This window comes from Megalobrama amblycephala, linkage group LG2 (genome assembly GCF_018812025.1).
Source record: "Megalobrama amblycephala isolate DHTTF-2021 linkage group LG2, ASM1881202v1, whole genome shotgun sequence".
Taxonomy (NCBI): domain Eukaryota; kingdom Metazoa; phylum Chordata; class Actinopteri; order Cypriniformes; family Xenocyprididae; genus Megalobrama; species Megalobrama amblycephala.
This window is the reverse complement of record NC_063045.1, coordinates 45,520,461-45,541,113: the sequence shown is the minus strand read 5'-3', so window position 1 is coordinate 45,541,113 and position 20,653 is coordinate 45,520,461. Positions and strand designations below refer to the sequence as shown.

At 37.0% G+C, this 20,653-nt stretch overlaps 2 protein-coding genes across 4 annotated transcripts in view; both read left to right on the top strand.

Moving 5' to 3' along the window:
• The first annotated feature begins 117 nt into the window (after positions 1-117).
• On the top strand, positions 118-15,288 carry slc43a2b (solute carrier family 43 member 2b). Of its 3 annotated transcripts, none has more exons than XM_048178681.1 (15): positions 118-259; positions 871-1,108; positions 4,937-5,231; positions 5,409-5,464; positions 5,581-5,657; positions 8,990-9,082; positions 9,179-9,312; positions 9,406-9,599; positions 9,721-9,864; positions 10,677-10,694; positions 10,947-11,079; positions 11,198-11,330; positions 13,373-13,446; positions 13,571-13,694; positions 13,795-15,288. In XM_048178681.1, exons 2-15 carry the CDS (start codon positions 949-951, stop codon positions 13,954-13,956), a joined length of 1,797 nt encoding a protein of 598 aa, XP_048034638.1. In that variant the 5' UTR covers positions 118-259; positions 871-948; the 3' UTR covers positions 13,957-15,288. The 3 variants fall into 3 exon arrangements, with proteins under 3 accessions (XP_048034638.1, XP_048034651.1, XP_048034644.1); XM_048178687.1 differs by having other exon boundaries at positions 130-259; positions 947-1,108; XM_048178694.1 differs by lacking the exon at positions 10,677-10,694.
• A 2,344-nt stretch (positions 15,289-17,632) lies between these two features.
• Positions 17,633-20,653, top strand: part of pitpnab (phosphatidylinositol transfer protein, alpha b) — a 30,722-nt gene continuing 27,701 nt past the window's right edge. The window contains exon 1 of the mRNA XM_048178680.1: positions 17,633-18,153. Within this exon, the coding sequence (XP_048034637.1) occupies positions 18,137-18,153 (17 nt within the window). The 5' untranslated portion in view covers positions 17,633-18,136. The remainder of the gene's footprint in view (positions 18,154-20,653) is intronic.

The window sequence follows — 20,653 nt, the reverse complement described above, 5'->3', positions numbered from 1 at the left end:
TTTTTCAATGCAGCGTGAAACTCGCAGCTGATTGGCTGACAGGTATACTCAGCCTCCCATTGCATCCAATAGAAACGATCCGATGCTTTCCCACATGAAACAGCTATAAATTCGACAGTTGCCCTGAAACAAATTCTCAGTAAGTGCCGGTAACTGCAGGAGGAAGAGAGAGAGAGGGGGAAGAGAGAGAGCAAAGGCATCAAGGGGGAGATCACTCTGCGCTAAAAGGCTACAGAACTTGTTTGCCTCTCTCTCAAAGGTATGTCTTCTTTATTTTATTTTACTAATACATTTTTTTTATTTATAACATTTTCTTTTGAACAAATATGACCAGTAGGAATTTAATTTTTAAAAGACAAAGAGTATTATTCTTTCACACACAAAGTCAGTTCTGAGTTGCATTACAAATAGTGATGAACTTTGAATAATAATACATGTTTGATGAACAAGTCACACTAAGATATGTTACATCAGGAAATATGTGATGATATAATGTCAGAATTCAAATTACTTTTGCTATATAGCTATATTTTTGATATTTTGCATCTAAACAATGTGTAGTAATGTGAATTTTGTAGTTTTGGTTCCCCTTCCTGTCACTATTCTTGCACTGTAATGCAAAAGAGCCAATTGAGTTTGAAAGAACTGATTTGCGCATAACAAAGAAGACGTGAGTCTTTGAAGTGGCTTCAATGGATCATTTGCATATTTTAATAAGAGTTCAAAAACTAAAAAAGAAAAGAAAAGAAAGTGCATGCTCAACAATTTAGGAATGTCTTTATTTGAGCTCTAGAAATCCAGACTTATCATAACATGCAAAACTGGTCATTAAATTTACTTTAACACACTTCTCTCTATCTTCATCCACAGATTTTAAGGTCTAATCCCACCAGACACTACCAACCACCCTTTTCCTCTTATCCGTCTGCTTTCCTACTCCTTACAGCCATGGCACCCACTCTAGCCACGGCATTTGCCCGCCGCTGGTGGATGGCGGTAACGGCCATCATTGAAAATCTGCTCTTCTCCGCCGTTCTGCTGGGCTGGGGTTCCTTACTCATCATGCTGAAGTCTGAAGGCTTCTATTCATACCTCTGCACAGATCCAGGTAAGAGTCATTCTCGATTGCACATAGATCCAAAAAGGGTTTAACAGTCTGAGCCCATAGAATAACCTTTTTTAAATTTCACAAAGAATGTGTTTATTGAGAAAAATGTATGTAAGGGTACACTAATACACCAATGTAACATCAATAACAAGAACTCAAGAAACCAGTGCAGCTATTTAGAGGAGCCATTTGGGTCACATGTGCTGCAGGTCAAGCTTGTGATCCTATCTATAAAATAATTTAATTTAATGCCTGATTGTGTTTTGTTTATTGGTCAGTATGCATATTGGCAAATTCCATCCATTCCTTCATTCCAATCTGATCTTGAAAGCTCACAGACTGTCTGATAGTACTTGAAGGATCCTACTTTTAAAGTCACATGTGTATTGTGCAGTAATCCATCACTGACAGTAGCGTTTTATGTGGTGTAACTGATTGCTCTCCGCAGCAAAACACTTTTGTGCTTACCTTCTCTAAGGAGGAGGAATGGCATCTTTCCTCATTAGCCTCCCAACCACAGAAACTACCACAGACTTCCATTAAATCATCTGGTAGTCACAGTTGCTCAGTAAAACACTGGAATGTTGAAGGGTCTTCCACGGGGACCCTGACCTAATCAAGTGCTCCTTTAAATTGAGAGGCCTACAGCCTGTTTGATGTAAATTAAGATGTTTATCTTCTCAGTTATTCCACTCAGACCTACTGGTTAGCTCATAATCGATTGATTAAACTGGTTTTGGTATTGATTTGCATCACATAAGAACATGTTTTGGTCTTACTGTGTCTGCTGATGCCCTTTTATCACTGTCTTTTTCTCTCTCAAGCACTTTGGGCTAGATTTAATTTAACATGAGGACATTGAAACCTATTTAACCACAAAAGCTGGTTTGAAATTCCCAGGCAGACAAGAAGAAAAGTGGTAGAGGAGGGGCAGAAGACGAGAAAAAGAGTTGTTTGTGAAGGAAACTGAAGGAGGCTTATCGTTTGGGTAGATCTAGGAATACCACTTCTTCTGGGTGGAGTGGTGGGCATCTTACGTGTCTGTCTGTCTGCTTGGCAGGACATTTTTGCATGGGAAAGTGCTTATCGTTTCTTTTTTGTTGCTGTCGTTCCTGTTTTTTTTTTGTTTTTTTTTACATTACTCAGCTGATTGACTGTCCTTTTGGTCAGTCACATTATTGTGATGTAATAAGACTGTCTCAGCGAAAATCAGTGCACAAGACAGTATTCAGCAATCTTAAAGTCCACAGATAAGACTCGAAGGACATTGTCATGAGGCATTAGTCAGCATTCATTCTTCTTGACCATTTTGAAGGATGTGAAGCATGTGAGGACTCTTGTGGTTTAGTACACTAGCTGTGATTTGCCATCATGCAATCTTTGAAGTTGGCATGATAACAGTTCTTTATCACATTCAAAGCTTTGTCAGAAATGAGGTTAGGGACAATTTGTATCGTGTGTCTGTTCCTTACATTTTATCAGATCTGGCCACCAAACTAATGGCTAAGAATGAAAAGAACAACCCCTCCTTGTTTTCGCTCCCTAATCTGTCCACAAATCGTTGTATTATTATGTTAAAATGTCTTCGATTTCCTTTTGTAATGCGTGTTTAGTGTTAGTACTTTGCCATTTCTAAATCTTTAGGACATTTTAAAGAATTTTAATTAAAAAACTCCCAATTTGAATTTCCATGTGGCACTCAGACTCACAAATACATCACATGGCTTTCGGCCCATCAGAAAATAGGTGAAGGATCAGATGAAAAGCAATATTAATTACTTATATATCACTATCAAACCAGTGTGTTACATAGAATACAGTTTATTACAGTGAGATTAAGTAATAAACCTCTCAATTGAGGTTCAGTAGGTTCATGTATGTTTTATATCAACCCTTCTATCAAGGGCATACACTCCCGACCTGTTTTTTTTTTTTTTTTTTTTTTTTTTGGCGGAGACCAGGTGACTGCTATCTTCCTGGGTGTGTCCTGCAATAGGCGGCCATTTGCACATCAGTGTGGCCTCCCTGCATAATCCATCTTTGGTGCATCTTAAGTAGGCTTTACAGTAGGAACACCATTCACACATTAGCAAGGTTTAGGAAAGAAGCCAGAGCAAGCCTCAGTTTCCTTGCAGTCGAGGTAAAACCCAACCCTTCATGTGTGGCGCGAGAAAGTTCACGACTGGGTGCCAAACACGTCAGAACATTCTACACTGAGTTCTAAAGCACACTTGGAGTTGGAAACCACCTCCTTTGTTGTGGAAGGAGGACACGTGTATCATCAGGATGACATTGGCACAATCGAGTGGCTAATTATGGCAAAGTCACTGTTCAGACACCAATAACCCACCTAACAAAAAATGTTTTAAGAATGTTTATTAAAACATTCTCAATAAGTCATGAATTTTTTTTTAAATGTTCTGACCAGAAAACTTTGAATGTCCATTCTGTTAATATTACTGAAGGAACATTTGCCCATAAAGCCAAAGTTCTACGAACATTTCCTGTTAGATGTGAATGCAGTTGGTGATATCTTAAAGTTTGGAAGACAGGTTTTGATTTACCTGACTCTGATTAACTTACACATTTCAAAAGTGTACTTTTTATAACCACATTTTGTGTTTTTCAGAGAAACATCATACATTTATCACTCATCAGCAATTAAAATGGAAAAATATCCAGATTAGTATAAGGTCAGGTCTGATTATCTACTTTATACGTCTCCAGTGAGCCAACAGCTATTAATGGAGTGTCACCTGGTTCAGTATCAGTAGTTTATATATGTATATGTATGGTGAGATAATGTGGAACAGGATTTGTACAATAGTCCAAAAGGACGATTATAAACATTGTTCCTGCAGCAGAACAAGATAAAGGAAGAGCAAATGTTGAGCTTTCTCCTTTCTATCATTCCCAGCCCTTATCTCAGGTTTTATTGAGACCACATAATGGTGATTCCTCATTCCAAGCATTTTACTGCCTGGTGAAGGTTTATCTCAGACACGTTAGAGAACAGCTGAAAAGACCAGTTTAGGCCAGATTTAATTCCAGGTTGGTTTGTGCTGGTCTAGCCATGCTGGTCATAAGCAAACATTTTCTAATTAGAAAAATTTGAGTTTTTTCAGTGAAGTAAATCATTTGAAGTACAACCATTTTGTATGAAGTACATTTTGTCCATATATACACCATTTTCATTAAGCAAGTTAAAGATATTTTCAAGAATGTTGGGCTTCAAACAATATTGGACTTTCATTGTATGGAGGACAACACAGGAAACACAATATATTCTTCCAAAATATCTTCTTTTGTTTTCCACGGAAGAAATAAAGTCATACACGTTTGGAACGACATGAGTGAACTATCTTTCCTCAGGCTTCCAGTGTTCTTGTTGCTATAGAAATTTTAGATCTACAGACCAGTCTTGAGGCATTGCTGGAGTGTTGACAAGGCCAAAGAGTGCATAAACTCCAGTCATGAACTTCAAGGAAATATCGTGAGGTATAGAAGTCTGCACGTGCGGCATCTGTGTGGTTGGACAGCAACCAGAATTACAAGTACCTGATGCTTACGTCACAGCATATGGCTCACAGTAGGGACACATGTGACCAGTTTTTACACCAACATCTGAGTTTTCTCACTCTCTCTCTCTTTATCCCCATGATTTAGCAGAAATGGTGGCCTGATGAGTAGTGAAACTCCAGAGGGTTGTATATCAGGTCACATCAGCAGTGGTCAAGCTAGTTTTTGGAAAATGCTAGCTGCTGGTAATACGTTACATGGGTCCCCATTAGCCTCTAATATCTCCTCTCTTCTCCTTCTTTCCTAAAGGAAACAGCTCGATGGCAAACTTCTCCTTACCATCTGTGCCTTCATCACTGTCGAATGATGAAGACTTTGAATATGACGAGTTCCAGCCTGCCCAGCGTGATGGAGGGGTGGAGGTGGTCCCTCTAAAACATCCGGAGGAACACCTGAGGATGAACGGCTGGCTCATCTGTAAAGAACAGGATGAGATGCTGAACCTGGCATTCACCGTGGGCTCCTTCCTCCTCAGCGCCATCACACTCCCTCTCGGAATTGTCATGGACAAATACGGTCCACGCAAACTCCGCCTGCTTGGAAGGTAGATGGCATGTGCTTAATTTTTCAGCATCATTCCTATACCAATCACATAATTTAAATTAAAACATATGTTTGCATTAATATGTAAAGCTTTTGCACCTTGTTATATGGTAAGTGTGTATGCTAAGATTATTTGCCATGATTATTTGACCTCTGAGAGTCTTATCTTCCTTTCCAGTGCCTGCTTTGCCCTCTCATGCCTTATGATCGCTTATGGAGCCAGCAACCCAAATGGTAAGAACGTCGTAAATGCAATTAAGTATGAATTTATGTCTCTATACTTATTGAAACAGATACCAATATGTCAGTTTTTCTGCTAGAAATGATTAACACATGGTTGTTTTTTCCAGAACTATCTGTTCTGATCTTCATCGCTCTGACCTTTAATGGCTTTGGGGGAATGTGTATGACCTTCACTTCACTTACGGTGAGTGTGTTAACTTATTCATGAATGTACACTTGTGCTTCCTTTTTTTTCTAGTTCTTTTGATGTGTTTGAATTTGCTTGTTGCGTGCTAATTAGCAGGCTGTAACTGCCATAAATATTGTGGGGGATACATCCAATTTGATATTCAGATTAACCGATAAGACTTATTAACCAATTAACCGATAAGACTTCAGTGGTTGATTTTGAAATTGTTACATTTGTTCCCCGCAATCCTGCTACATCCAGGCTAGTTAGACGTCTCTGTCTCTTTTTCCTCAATCTTTCTCATTCGAGTGTCTCTCAAGCATGGTGCAGTAAGTTAATCATTAGACCCATCTGTGCGTCTTACTTCAGTGTTTTTCCTGCTGACTCGCTTCTGTCGCTGCACTGGCACCATGCATTAACTCCTGATTCAGTGTGCTGACCCTGTAAGATTAGCCTGCGGTTATCATGTGCTCAGCATGATCCGAGGAACTCTATGACCATGAACTCAGAAAAACACTTACACCCAGAGTCCACAATTAACTTTTTGCCACAGCTGTTAAAGGATTAGTTCACTTTAAAATGGAAATTACCCCATGATTTACTCACCCTCAAGCCATCTTAGATGTATATGACTTTCTACTTTCACCCTTTAATCACCCTGATGCTCCAAAGCTTTATATTGGCAGTGCATGGAAACCACCAGTTTGAAGCTCAAAAAAAGTGCATCCATCTATCATAAACATACTCCACACATCTCCGGGGGGTACAAAAAAAAAGGCTTTCTAAAGCGAAGTGATGCATTTGTGTAAGAAAAATATGCATATTTAACATATAAAGTAAAATAACGAGCTTCCTTATTCAGCTTAGTGTAAGAAAGTGTAACGCCTTTTAGAGTTCAAAACGCTTATGCTACGTCCTACGCCTTCCATATTCAACTTATGAAAAAAAACGTAACTGACATTGCGTCAGTTACGCTTTTTTCGTAAGTTGAATACGGAAGGTGATCTGGCAGAAGCTAGCTATTTTACTTTATAAAGTGTTAAATATGGATATTTTTCTTACACAAACGCATCACTTCACTTCAGAAGGCCTTTATTAACCCCCCAGAGCCGTGTGGAGTACTGCCATTATAAAGCTTTGGAGCATCAGGGTGATTATTAATATAACTCTGAATATAACTCCGAAACTCATATACACATAGGATGGCTTGAGGGTGAGTAAATCATAATTTTCATTTTAAAGTGAGCGAATCCCCACAAACTGAGAAAATTTAAAACAACACCTGCCACATATATTTGACGATTACATTGATGGCTTAATGCAAGCGTTCTTGTTTGTCGTGTTGCATCGCCTGCTTGAAGTGTACATGGAGTGGCAAAGTCACATAACAATTAATTTTGGAGAATATCTTAACACCAGTTCTGACAGGAATTCTCACTGAGTCACAAAACACAACTCTTCCATCACAAAGCTGCTGATCACACACATTCAAACGCATCCTTACGTAACAGGACACTTGCTGTTGCTCATCCACTTGTTGTCACAGGAACAAGGCATAACTGTGGGCAGGCTGCCCCAGTTTGGGCTCCAATTAGAGTCATAAAAGAGACTCGGCTTCAGCCGGTTCAGACTGGATGGATCATTCCTCAGTTCTTACTGCCCTAGTTATTCTTCTTTTATTGAGGAATTATGAGGAACAGAAATTGTTGAGAAATTATGAGGAACAGAAAGAAAATGAAATGAGAAAGAAGTGTTGATTAAGTGTTCAAAAACATTTTCTGTTCTGGTAGTCTTCTAGTTTTCTTGTATTCTGTCACTTGCTTTTTTTCTCTTTCCTCTCTTTCAACACCCACCCTCCATTTACTGCTTATATTCAGTGCCTCTAAACTGAAACTGCTTACACTGATGACTTGTGCTTTCATCAGCCCATAATTGTTGGCCATCTCCCCTTGCCTGCTGCCATTTTCAGAGAAAGACTGTGGATCAATTGTCTTTATGCTCATAGTAGCCACACAGTAAAAATATGCTCTGAATAACCAAAAAAACTAATAAAAATAAATATGACTTTTAATGAAAACATTAAAATAAAAATTATATAAATATTACAAATTAAATAAAATTACAATCTGAAATAAATTTATGTAAAAATATTTTTCTTTCTTGTCAGGATTGATATGGATTATTTATATATACAGTACAGTCCAAAAGTTTGGAACCACTAAGATTTTTAATGTTTTTAAAAGAAGTTTCGTCTGCTCACCAAGGCTACATTTATTTAATTAAAAATACAGTAAAAAACAGTAATATTGTGAAATATTATTACAATTTAAAATAACTGTGTACTATTTAAATATATTTGACAAAGTAATTTATTCCTGTGATGCAAAGCTGAATTTTCAGCATCGTTACTCCAGTCTTCAGTGTCACATGATCCTTCAGAAATCATTCTAATATGCTGATTTGCTGCTCAATAAACATTTATGATTATTTTCAATGTTGAAAACAGTTGTGTACTTTTTTTTTTCAGGATTCCTTGATGAATAGAAAGTTCAAAAGAACAGCATTTATCTGAAATACAAAGCTTCTGTAGCATTATACACTACCGTTCAAAAGTTTGGGGTCAGTAAGAATTTTTATTTTTATTTTTTTGAAAAGAAATTAAAGAAATGAATACTTTTATTCAGCAAGGATGCATTAAATCAATCAAAAGTGGCAGTAAAGACATTTATAATGTTACAAAAGATTAGATTTCAGATAAACACTGTTCTTTTGAACTTTCTATTCATCAAATAATCCTGAAAAAAAATATTGTACACAAATATTTTGTACAATTGTACACATTAAATGTTTCTTGAGCAGCAGATCAGCATATTAGAATGATTTCTGAAGGATCATGTGACACTGAAGACTGGAGTAACGATGCTGAAAATTCAGCTTTGCCATCACAGGAATAAATTACTTTGTGAAATATATTCAAATAGAAAACAGTTATTTTAAATTGTAATAATATTTCACAATATTACTGTTTTTTACTGTATTTTTAATTAAATAAATGTAGCCTTGGTGAGCAGACAAAACTTCTTTTAAAAACATTAAAAATCTTAGTGGTTCCAAACTTTTGGACTGTACTGTATATATATAATATTTAGATATTTACAAAAATAAAATACCAATAAATCTGCTGTAATTGTGTTTTCTGTGAGTAAATCTGCAGTGGATGTGTCATGAAACAATTTTTTTTTTTTTTTTTTTTAATACCAGCCCTCAATAGAGCAGTCCTCTGTCTGCCTATCTAAAGTTATTTTTAAACAAATGAGTTATTAATCTGTTTCCACGTTTCCTTCCAGCTGCCCAACATGTTTGGTGACCTGCGTGCCACCTTCATCGCACTCATGATCGGCTCGTATGCTTCCTCGGCTGTCACCTTTCCTGGGGTCAAGGTTTGTTAGATTAAATAACAGGGTGAAAAACAAGTGATTGTAACCCTACCTTATGTTGTTAGAGAATGATTTGTTTTGCGTTGTTTCTCTTAACAGGTGATCTATGACATTGGTGTGACCTTCATCACGATTCTGGTGGTCTGGGCAGGCTGCGCAGGCCTCGTCTTCATCAACTGCTTCTTCAACTGGCCCCTGGAGCCTTTCCCTGGACCCGAGGACATGGACTACACGTAAGAAACACACATACACTGCTCTCATACGCATCAAACATTTACAATATCTCACTCTCATTCTGTATTTTTTCTGTCTCACTGTCTATCCAGTGTCAAGATCAAGTTCAGTTGGCTGGGATTTGACCATAAGATTACAGGAAAGCAGTTTTATAATCAAGTGACGACAGTGGGCAAGCGTCTTAGCGTGGATAACACTCAGAAACAGAAAGAACTTGCCAAGGAGGGTCAGAAACTTTGTCTGTCCACCATGGACCTGGAACTGCAGTGTGAGCCCAAGGAGGAAAGTAAGTGACAATGTTTGAACATGTCTGACACAAGAAACATGCAAATACATAAATGCAAAAAATATTTTTTATTTTTAAATAATAATTTTGACTAACTCTGTTTACCTTTTCTTCCTTGCAGCCCAGTCATTCATGAAGAGTATTTTCAGCCCTCTATTCATGTTGAGTCTGGTGACCATGTGTGTAACTCAGCTGCGTCTCATCTTCTACATGGGAGCCATGAACAACATCTTGGAAGACCTCAGCGGAGGAGATCTCAACACAGGTAGATAAGCATGTTTGCGTTTGTCTGGGAAAAAATATAAATACATTTATGTAGGGTAATTCTGATGTGTGAATGCAGCAAAAAAAAAAAAAAAAAACTTTTTACTAATTACAGTAATTCAGATGTGAATGTGAATGCAGTAAAACCATTTTGGGGAAAACCATTTCTTGGGAAAACTATTTTATTTAAGATATTTCTTATATGTGAGTGCAAAAAATGTTTTTGGTGAAAAAAACAAAATGAAAAAAGAATATTTTTTCATGATAATTCAGATATGAATAATTTTCATAAAAAAAAAAAAAAACATTTTAGTTCCAATAATTCAGATATGTGAATGTAGCAAAACAAAACTTTTCTGAAAATAAATAAAATAAAACAGTGTGACGTGACAACAGCAAAGAAAATATTTTCTAAGATTAAAATTTTCAGTTATGATAATACAGATATGTAAACGCAGCAAAACAACTTTCCTAGGGAAAAAGCATTTTAATTATGATTAAAAAAGACATTTTAATTCCAATAATTCAGATATATGAATGCAGCAAAATAAAACTTAAAATAATAAAAAATAAAATAATAATATTTATGATAATTCAGATATGTGACCACGGTAAAGAACATATTTTTTGGAAAAAAAATTAAGATTTTACTGATGTGAATGCAAAAAAAAAAAAAAAAAAAAAAAATATAGAGAGATTACATTTTTAACACCATATGAGCTCTTTTAATTATTTAATTAACTTTTTTTTCCTGCCAGTTATATTATAATTGCCTTCTAAATTTTTATATATTTTTTTTTACTATCCTTACAGTTGAGAAAATGGAATTGGGTAAGAATCTCAGTAGCGCAGTAGAAACCAGTAGAGCGTGTAGTTCCTTAAGCTTGTTGTTCTAACATTTAACCTTCTCCTGTACTCACCTCAAGCGTAACCCACTCCCTGTCCACCTGCGCTCTGGGACGTAATGCATACGCAAGCCTGCAGAGTGCCATAAACTCAGCCATTAACCAGAGTAGTTATTAACCAACCTCAGACGTTATCCATTAGACAGTGTTATAATTTCTCTCCCTCTTGTTCTCTCAGTGAGCCTCTACACCTCCATTTTTGGTGTGATGCAACTCTTGTGCTTGATGACGACGCCGGTCATCGGTCAGATCATGGACTGGAAGCTGAAAGAATGTGATGATGGAGAAATCGATGAAAAAGAACCCAACAAGTAGGTTACGGAACACTTTTAGTGAACTTTGGAAGTGGACTAAAAATGTGTGAAGCTCAAAGTGCTAGAAAATCAATGACAGCTGTTTTAAGCATCTCTATTTGCTCTTTGTCCCCAGGGATGAACCCCAGCCCAAACGCAGAGACAGACAGATTCAGAAAGTCACCAATGCCACACGTGCCTTCATCTTCACCAACATCCTCCTCGTCGGCTTTGGCGTCACCTGCCTAATTCCTAATCTCCCGCTTCAGGTGTGTGTTATGTGTCTCTGTGTTATGAATACTCCATATAAATGTACCAATTCTTCAATAAATACCATGCAGAATGTATTCAGAATAGCATATTACCATACAGTAAGCATATTTTCAGTTTGCATGGAATACCAGCATGACCTATATTGCCAAAAGGGGCTGCACACAACAAAGCACAATGTGTGGAGTACTATATCCCAGAATGCAATGCATTTGACTTGACCTTCCATTCCAATCTGATGAACAAACTGGACATAACATCACCCGCAGTTTTTAATATCTCTTTCTTAGCTCAAATGATTGGACTGCCAGTAGTTAAGACATTTTTACACAAAATTTGAATAAAGCTCTCTCTCTCTCTCTCTCTCTCTCTCTCTCTCTCTATATATATATATATATATTTACTGAAGTAATCCTGCAATATAATGAGGTAATTTAACTTACTCAACACTGGTGGCCACAATATAAATACTTTTTTCCCTGCATGTCATGTGCGAGGCTCCATATCAGTGGCGGCTACTGGTCTGTCAGAGAGGGGAAGCTCATTTTCGGCCTACATCATAAAATTGTCTATTTATTTAAAAGTAAATTCTGCCCTACGTTCCTTTTCAAGAAAATGGTCTGTGACCCTGTCGTACCAACTAGGAGTCTTTTCAAGTGACTTGACCAGTGTCCTCTCAATGGCCAGCAGAGCTAGGCTGCTTAAACGGCCTTGGCCCATTGTGTTTCGGGTGTAGGACTTGAGTCGCTTTAAACAGGAGAAGCTCCTTTCTACACCTGCAGATGTAGCTCCAATTGTTGCCACTAATGAGAACAGTTTGTAAAGCTGAGGCATTGCACTGTCCAACTCCATGTCTTTAAGGAACACCAAGTAATCACACAGCTTTCCCCTGTTACCCTGCAAGTCCTGATCTGAATACAGGACTTTAAGTTCTGACCTCAGTCTTCCTGAATCAAAGTGATGGCCATAACTTTTCTCAATGAATGAATGAAGGAATGAATGAATGAACGATCTAAAAAAAAATATTAAACTCTGTAAAACTGAAACAAGGAATGTGGTGTATAATTGTGTGAAATGTATGATGAAAATCAAGCAATTTCGCCAAGCAAATATCAAAGAAATAGGTTGCAGCAGTTTTTATTTCGACTGAACTTGAGAAATCCGCGATGGGACTGAGCGCGAATAGCTTCAGTGATTCCTTATAGTACAGAATCGCTGTCAGTCAAAAGGAGATGCAGTCTTTCGACAGACCCTCCAATCATCACGCAGAAGCTCGGAGTCCGGGCCAGCCCACTCCCCATTCACCCCCAGAGACGCTGAGCGTCCGTGGGCGGGACATAATCGCAGCGTTTATCCAATGACCGTCTAGTTTCGAAGCGCTGAAAAAAACCGTTCAAAGCAGCCCCATTGAAGTCAATGGACGCTGGGCTTCAATAGGCAAATGCACTGTGACGCTGCGGGAATGTATGAGAAGGAAATCGAGTCAGCCGACCTGCTATATGTAACTGATTCTGAACGAACTCGTCTTTGAGATGAACGTTTTCTAACGCATTTTTAGTCAATAAAATGTTAATACAATAGTACATATTTGACCATTAATTTTGTGACATTATAAGGGAAGCCGAGCTTCCCTTGCAGTCTTAAAGAAATCGCCACTGCTCCATATGTATACTACATCTTTTTGCATATATTAGTACACTGTGCACAGTATGCACTACATATTGCAGCAATATTAAGAGTATGCTAGTATGCTATTCTGTTTATTGTGCAGAGGAAGGCTATGGCCAAATTTAGAATAGCATACTACTCTTACTATTTCTTCCTGAGTATACTGAATAGTATACACCTTATAACAGAAAGAGTAAGAGTGGTATGATAAGCAACACCCATCTATTTTCTGCTTAGCTGTACAGCATCTCCCTCTAGTGGCTTAATTGTGAAACTACTAGCATGTCACCTGCCAATTTTACCATAGGAAACAGTAAAATAAACAAGTTTATGTTTGATTTTGTCATTTTAACCTCATGTCATCTCTCTCCAGATGCTCTCATTTGTCCTTCACACCATCGTCAGAGGCTTCATCCACTCCGCCATCGGAGGACTTTACGCAGCTGTGTGAGTTTATCAGTATTACCTCTAATACATGATTATATTCTGCTTGTGATCATCACTTTTGCCAGTAATAGCAGCATTTAAAGCATATCATATGATAACACATAAGCTGTTTGTGTGTCTGCAGGTACCCATCATCACAGTTTGGCAGTCTGACTGGTATGCAGTCATTGGTTAGCGCTCTGTTCGCTCTGCTGCAGCAGCCTTTGTTCATGGCCATGATGGGACCACTGAAGGGAGACCCGCTCTGGGTATGAAACAAACAAGAGAAAGCTTTAGTAATACTAAATGGATTAAATGCCCGTTAGGCATGTTTTGACCTCTCTCTATATTTTTTTTTTTCTGGTGTAGGTGAACGTTGGTCTGCTGGTTCTCAGTATGCTGGGCTTCTTGTTACCGCTCTACCTGCTGTACTTCAGGAGAACTCTGCACAAAAAGAGGAAGGAGAAAGAAAATGATGCTAAAATCTATTTGAAAATCAACGGCAGTGACGTACCAGAGGCATTTGTGTAAAAAAAGAAAAGAAAAAGGAAGCAGATAAAGGGAAAAACAAAGGCATGAGAATATCATCACAGATACACAAAAACACATACACTCAATGACGACACTATTGTGTGTCTCTTCCTTAGAGCCTTATTGAGTAACTCAAAGGATGAAAAGAGGAATGAGAGAGACAGAAAGCAACATGGGAAAACTGGTATTCCTCCTCTTTGCCATTTTAATTCACAAACTTTCAAAGATATTTTATATTACGCATTTATACATGTGATACATTTTCTACTCTGACTGTCTCTTCTTAATGTAAACCAGGGACATTTCAGTATACTATATATTAGTATATGGTTTTTATACACACTGTTTATGCCAACTGGACGTTTTTGAGGCCAGCCTGGCCCGCACAGACAGCGTAATTATGCCAGCTGGCTGTTTTGCCCAGAAACAAAGCCAAACACCCCATTCATTTAACTAACATTCACAAGAGATTTCAATGTAAACTAGTATAGCCCCATTTTTTTACTTTTGATTTTTAACTCTAATAATAGTGGTGCAATGTAATTGCATTCACGAAAGACCACTTTTAAGAACATTTTTCATTCATAATGATACACAAAGTGCCTTTTTTTTTAAAATAATGTTGTATTTATGAAAAGGATTTGATCACTTTTGATCATAGGTACTTTATGAAAGCCACAATTTATGTATGTTGATATGTATATACGTTTTTACACTACATGCACATGAGATGCATACATAAAAGAGGCTGGACTGAACTGCTAATGATCTGCAGTGAGTGACTGATCTGCGAGGTGATGGCTGAAAGCTGAGGCGCAGATGTCAGGGCAACAACAGCACTTTTAACACATGTTCCATAAAACCCCTCATGACCCATAATTCCCTTTTTCTGTCTTTCTTTAACTAACATTCTGTGATTTTTTTTCAGAGTGTTTTGAGTCATTTATGTGTCACTGATCGTTAGATTAAGTTATCATGGACCTCTGAAGTAAAATATCATACAGAAAGCACAACTTAAATCACAAACGTGCCTTTTTTGTGCAGTTTACAGTGCAGTTAGTAATGTTGATGATAGCTGACAGGAAGATTGGAGCCACGGATTCTGTGGAAATGTTTTGGTGTTGTGTGTAATGTATTTATTTCTTAACAGACCTTATGGACAATGCAGCCTTACTTGCAAAGGTTGTTATATTATCTCAGTGTTGCAGTGGCTGTTTGTTTGTTTGTTTGTTTGTTTTTTCAAAAAACCTTCATGTATTGTTCTATATGGCATTACTGTTCAGGATTATATTCAATAAAGAAAAACATGAGGTTGTTTTCTCTAATTTAAAATATTTGTTTTGTTTGACCAGTGGGGGGTGGGTGGGGGGAAGGGGGGCTGCTTTATTTTCAAGTTACTTTTAAAAGTAATGTTTAAATATTGCGTTACTCCCTAAAAAAGTAACTAATTGTGTTAGTTACTTTTTATGGAAAGTAATGCATTACATTACTTTTGTGTTACTTTTTCTCACCTAGGCTGGGCTTGCTTGTGTGTTTTAATTACAAAAACGTTTTCTATTTTTGGCAAATGTAAAGGCCCTTTCACACCAGAAGTGAAATGAATAAGCCTCAGGCTGAAGGAAATGCATATTTACACCTGTACAGTACACTGTAAAAAAAAATCCCAGTAAAATTTAAGGTAAAAAACCGGCAGCTGTGGTTGCCAGAACTTTACCGTAAAAAATTCAGTAGCAACGTAAAAAAAAAAAAATCTGTTAAATTTACAGTAAAATAACGTATTTCATTAACTGATATAATGTTAATTTACCAACCTAATGAAGTACTAATATCTGTTTTGTACCTTTATAATACACTGACAGTCACCAAACACAATGGTGATAAGAGTCACATGATGAATCAAAGTTCATCACAAGCAGCTTTTCCACAAGCTGAGGAGGACAATATTAATGTATAGAAGGTGCACAGTGTCATTCACACACACACTAAACACCATCATGGTAACATGCATGAAATTTTAAAAATGCAATAAACATTAATTTAACAACATTAGATGTAACATAAAACCCTAATGTACATAACTGATTAGGAAAAAAAAGAAGAGAAAAACTAAGAAGAAACAGAGTTATTTCAACGAAAATATATCAAATGTGTAGTGTCACACAGGGAATTGTGGGAATGTCAATTTACGTTTTTTCACTGTAAATTTTACAATGAATTGTTATTTTTCACTTCCAAAAACTGTGAATTTAACGATATTTTAGCGTAAAATTACATTAAATGTACCGTTAGATCTATTACAGTTATTCACCGTATATAGTACGGAAACTTTCTGTAAACCAATTGACAGTTTTTCACCGCAGCATTTTTACAGTCTTTTACTGTTAAAATCACGGTCATTTTTTACAGTGTAGTGGGCACAGCTCAAACAAATCTTTCAGCTGTGCTGCCATTCTGGATTGCAGGAGAAAAATGTTCAACACTTTTACTCCACCAATAAAAACAAAACATAAAACACAAATATGTTTAACTAATGTCATTGCTTATTTGATCAGCAAAAGTCAGCAGCAAAGACATTAATAAAGTGAGAATAAATGCATAAAGTACACATTTGTATTATTTAATATATTTAATTATTGAAGGTTTGCATAATATTCTGAGTTTGCATTTCACTGTTTTTATTCATTTTGAGGGATACTGAATCTGTTTTTGTGCAAGTGAGATAAATGAGTAAATGCATGTTCACGTTTAATCTACAATAACCATCATGTTTACAGCGCACAAAGCCTCCGCACTTACTCACGATTTCTCTCAACATGGGGACAGGAGAGGTGTCAGTAAATAAATGGGAAAATAAAGCAACTTGAAAAAGTAACTAGAATTAATGCGTTACTTTGCTAGTTACTTGAAAAATGTAATCTGATTATGTAACTCGTGTTACTTATAATGCGTTACCCCAAACACTGTTTATTTTACATTCTGTATTAATCATGATATTAATTGTGATTATTTAATTGACAGCCCTAGTTTTTAACAGAAACTAATAAAAAATCTGCATAGTTTTGTGGGGGGAAAAAACTGTTAATATTAGTAATAGTAAGTAGGGTTAATATAGAATTCTTGGTAAGCTACAATGAGCATTATTATTTATTTAAACATTATTTAATACAAATATTTTATTAGCAATATTTTTATACAATATTTTTTTTCTCAGATTGTATAAATGAGTCTAAATTAATGAATAAATGAAATTATACAGCTGCCATTATCCCTTCATCATCATATTTGGGGGTCCTTATAAGTTCACCCAAAAATTAAAACTTCATAATTTTTATCATTCAGCATTTAGGCCTACCCAAGTTGTTCCAAACCTGTATGAATTTTTTTATTTTTTTTTTCTGCTGAACACAAAAGAAGATATTTTAAAGAATGCCGGTAACCAAACAGTTCATGAGCCCCTTTTCAGTTTTGGGTGAACTATCCCTTTAACTGGCATCAAAATGTTTGTTGAAAGTCTGTGTATGACATTAAACGATGATCTGACTCTTTATTAAAATTATAAATTAGATTTTAAAATGCTCTATTCAGATTACAGCCCACTGCAGAAACAAATAGATGGAATCTGGTTTTGAAATCTATAAATAAAAAGTGTGAATGGGAGACACAGTATGAGCTTTGAGAAATGCTTTGGTGGAGGGCAGATCATACTGTAACTACATGAAAATAATCGGATGGTGGGATCTTTCTCCAGATGTGCTATAAATAGAATGCACCAGTTTACCATTACATAATTTGTGACAGATTGTAATTTGACTGATATATAGACAGCTATGCGACCACCAGCTGTTACATCACACAAGAGACCACCGCAGCGCAGACACTACATCGACGGTCGTCCCCGTTTTTCTATTTAAATAAAACATTAAAGCTGACCACGACCACCCCCTCCTCTATGACGACATCACTCCCATGTCACGGCATCAGGGGTTGTCGTTAACGCCCCCCTCGGCCCTGATCAGGAAGTGAATCTGTGGGAAATAGAAAAACGGTCCCTAGAATGACATAGAAGCGGGTGAGGTGGGGTAGACCGAGACACCGGGACGAACGCAGGACTCGACACCTATTTGGATTCATCCAGGTGCAAAACGACGGTATCTTTGAAAGGCACAAAGCACCGGAGAAAATGCTCATTAAAGAATTGTAAGTGCAGCGTTATTTTTTGATCTGATTGTAATGAGAGCATCCTCTGTCTGTCCATGCAGCGCAGGTACCAGAGGCCATGGCGACATTGTAAACTTGACTTTCTGACAGTTCATATTTAAAGCCCTCGATCGTAATTATTTTTCAGGCATTTAATATACAAATGGCTTTGGTGGTGTTCATCATTTTACCTTGGCCTACAGACCACTTTATATGTGTTTAAAAACGTGTCTGTGACGTTTTGGCTGGTGCAGTTATAACGTTTTCCCCAGATTATTATTATTTTGAATCAATTAAATGCTTTTAAGAGGATTTTTGCCACAAATATCTTATCAAGCGAGTTTAATTATTTCTTCATTGTGTTATTGATACGCTCGTGAAGGTGAAACGGACCGAATTGAGCACACCGCGTTCCGATATTAAATGGCGCCTGTGTATTTATACTAATACTTTCTGAAACATCCCGTTCATTCATCACCATGTGGCAATGCGATATGCTATATTCACATTTTTGCTGAACCGTCCGCGCTTTTCAGAACTGGATCCGTTCACCTTGCGCATGTTTCATTGAACCGCGCGACCAACTATAACTTCAAAATATACTCCAAACCTCCCCCTGTCATTCACCTTTGAAATATTAATAACCTTTCTCTGCCCACAAACACCGAAGGCACCGTCAGAAAGGTCACTGAAACCATATGAGGCTCTCTATTCATCTCAAAACAGTGCAGTGATGTCCCTGGTGAAAAAAAAAGAAAGAAAAAAGATCCGCCTGGTCTGTTTGTTGGTTTTAGATGGGCAACGTTAGTGTGTGAATTGTTCATTGACTTGAAGAATTTCTGTCAGTAATTTTCTGGGAGCCTGCTCTGTTCTTTTGGCGCCCCTATCGTCAAACTATCGTTTTCAACAAAAACTGGTGATATTGTGATGTGTAAAACCACTGTAATAAAGTGAAAAACATGACAGTAATTTTGTTTTGTCGATTTTCTCAGCGATACAGACAGCGATCGAACAGCTGTTGCTATGGTTACTCACGCAAAGCCGATTTCTGTTCGCGTGCGTTTATACATTTAGCGCATTCTGACTAAACTTCCATGGTTACTGTGTAAACTTAAGGCACGTTTTCTCTCAGCAGGGAAGGCTACATTTTAAAATGAATTGGAAAAGGTTGAAATGGGTTTAAACCTCTTCAGGTTTCTCCTGATGTGTGTCCTTCAGAAATAGCTCTTTTCTCTCTTTAATTCCGCGGTCGACCCGAGGTGTTCTTTCGTGCGGGAATGCGCATACACACATCTTTCGAATGACTCAGCCACGAGCTGAATCTCTGTAACGCGACGCATGTAACACAAGGACGCGCCGCTAACGTATTATCATCCGTCATACACCGGCTTCTCTCTGACGTCACTTTCAACCACGTCATGGAGGTTTTGAGAAATAGAGAGGGCTCTGTAGAAAACGAGGTGTCCCTTCTAAAAAGATGAAAACTTCAATGCATCATATGTAGCTTGGTTTAAATTTTGAAATAATAAACAAATACTATCAAACGCACATTTATTAAGAGGAGCAGGTTCTCTTGGCTCTGAAGTGTATGCTTGTACACTTCAGGTCCCTCAGGGTTTGCTGTCCATGGTACTTCCTGCTTTCAATGATGCACTAAAAATAACTTTCATAACTAAAAATACCCTCAGGTGAAGAGTTAGACCTTTAACAGAAATTGGAATATGGTTTGAGTTTCATTTTTGATCAGTTGTATTTAATACAGATTACTGTCATATTTAAAATTCAAGCTTCATTGTTATACATACAGCTTTTATGACCTCATATTTGAGAGCTTCATGGAATATTTGTTGTTTTAGAATGAAATTCGCGATAGTCTTTTTCTTCCCTGTTGTGATGTATCCAAGTGAAACGTCTTTTCGTACGAAAACAAAAAAGTATGGCATGGCTTGATTTTTGATCAGTGTCATTTGCTATTGTGGTGATGTCATGTGAGTGACAGGTTGTCCCTCCCTCGCACCAGTAAACACGTCGTTAGAGAAGAGAAGAGATGCAAGAGGAAGGGGAAGTTGCATTGATTTAAGATTATAACTTTAAAAAAATAATAATGATATGCACAGATAAATCATTTAAAAAAACAAAAAAAAAACAAGGCTTTTCAATTTTAATTTCACGGTGACTTTAAAAAAAAAATACACCAAAATTTAAATTACACCAGTGAAGATAAAAATGTGTTTAAAAATGGGGATAAACTTAAAACAATTCGACCAGTTATAGGACACGAGATATACTGTTATAAGTGATCTACGGACATGTTATACATAAATACATAAATTATACAGCTATGAATTTTTGTTTTTTTAATTAGACTTCAGTAGTTTTTGTAGGCTCTATGTGAGCTAAGGCAGTGAACTCTTGTTCTGTGTGTGTCTGTTACTCACTTTCCTGTGATCCACTTCACCTCCAGGATCCAGACACAATGTCTGCTGAGTCTATAAAAGAC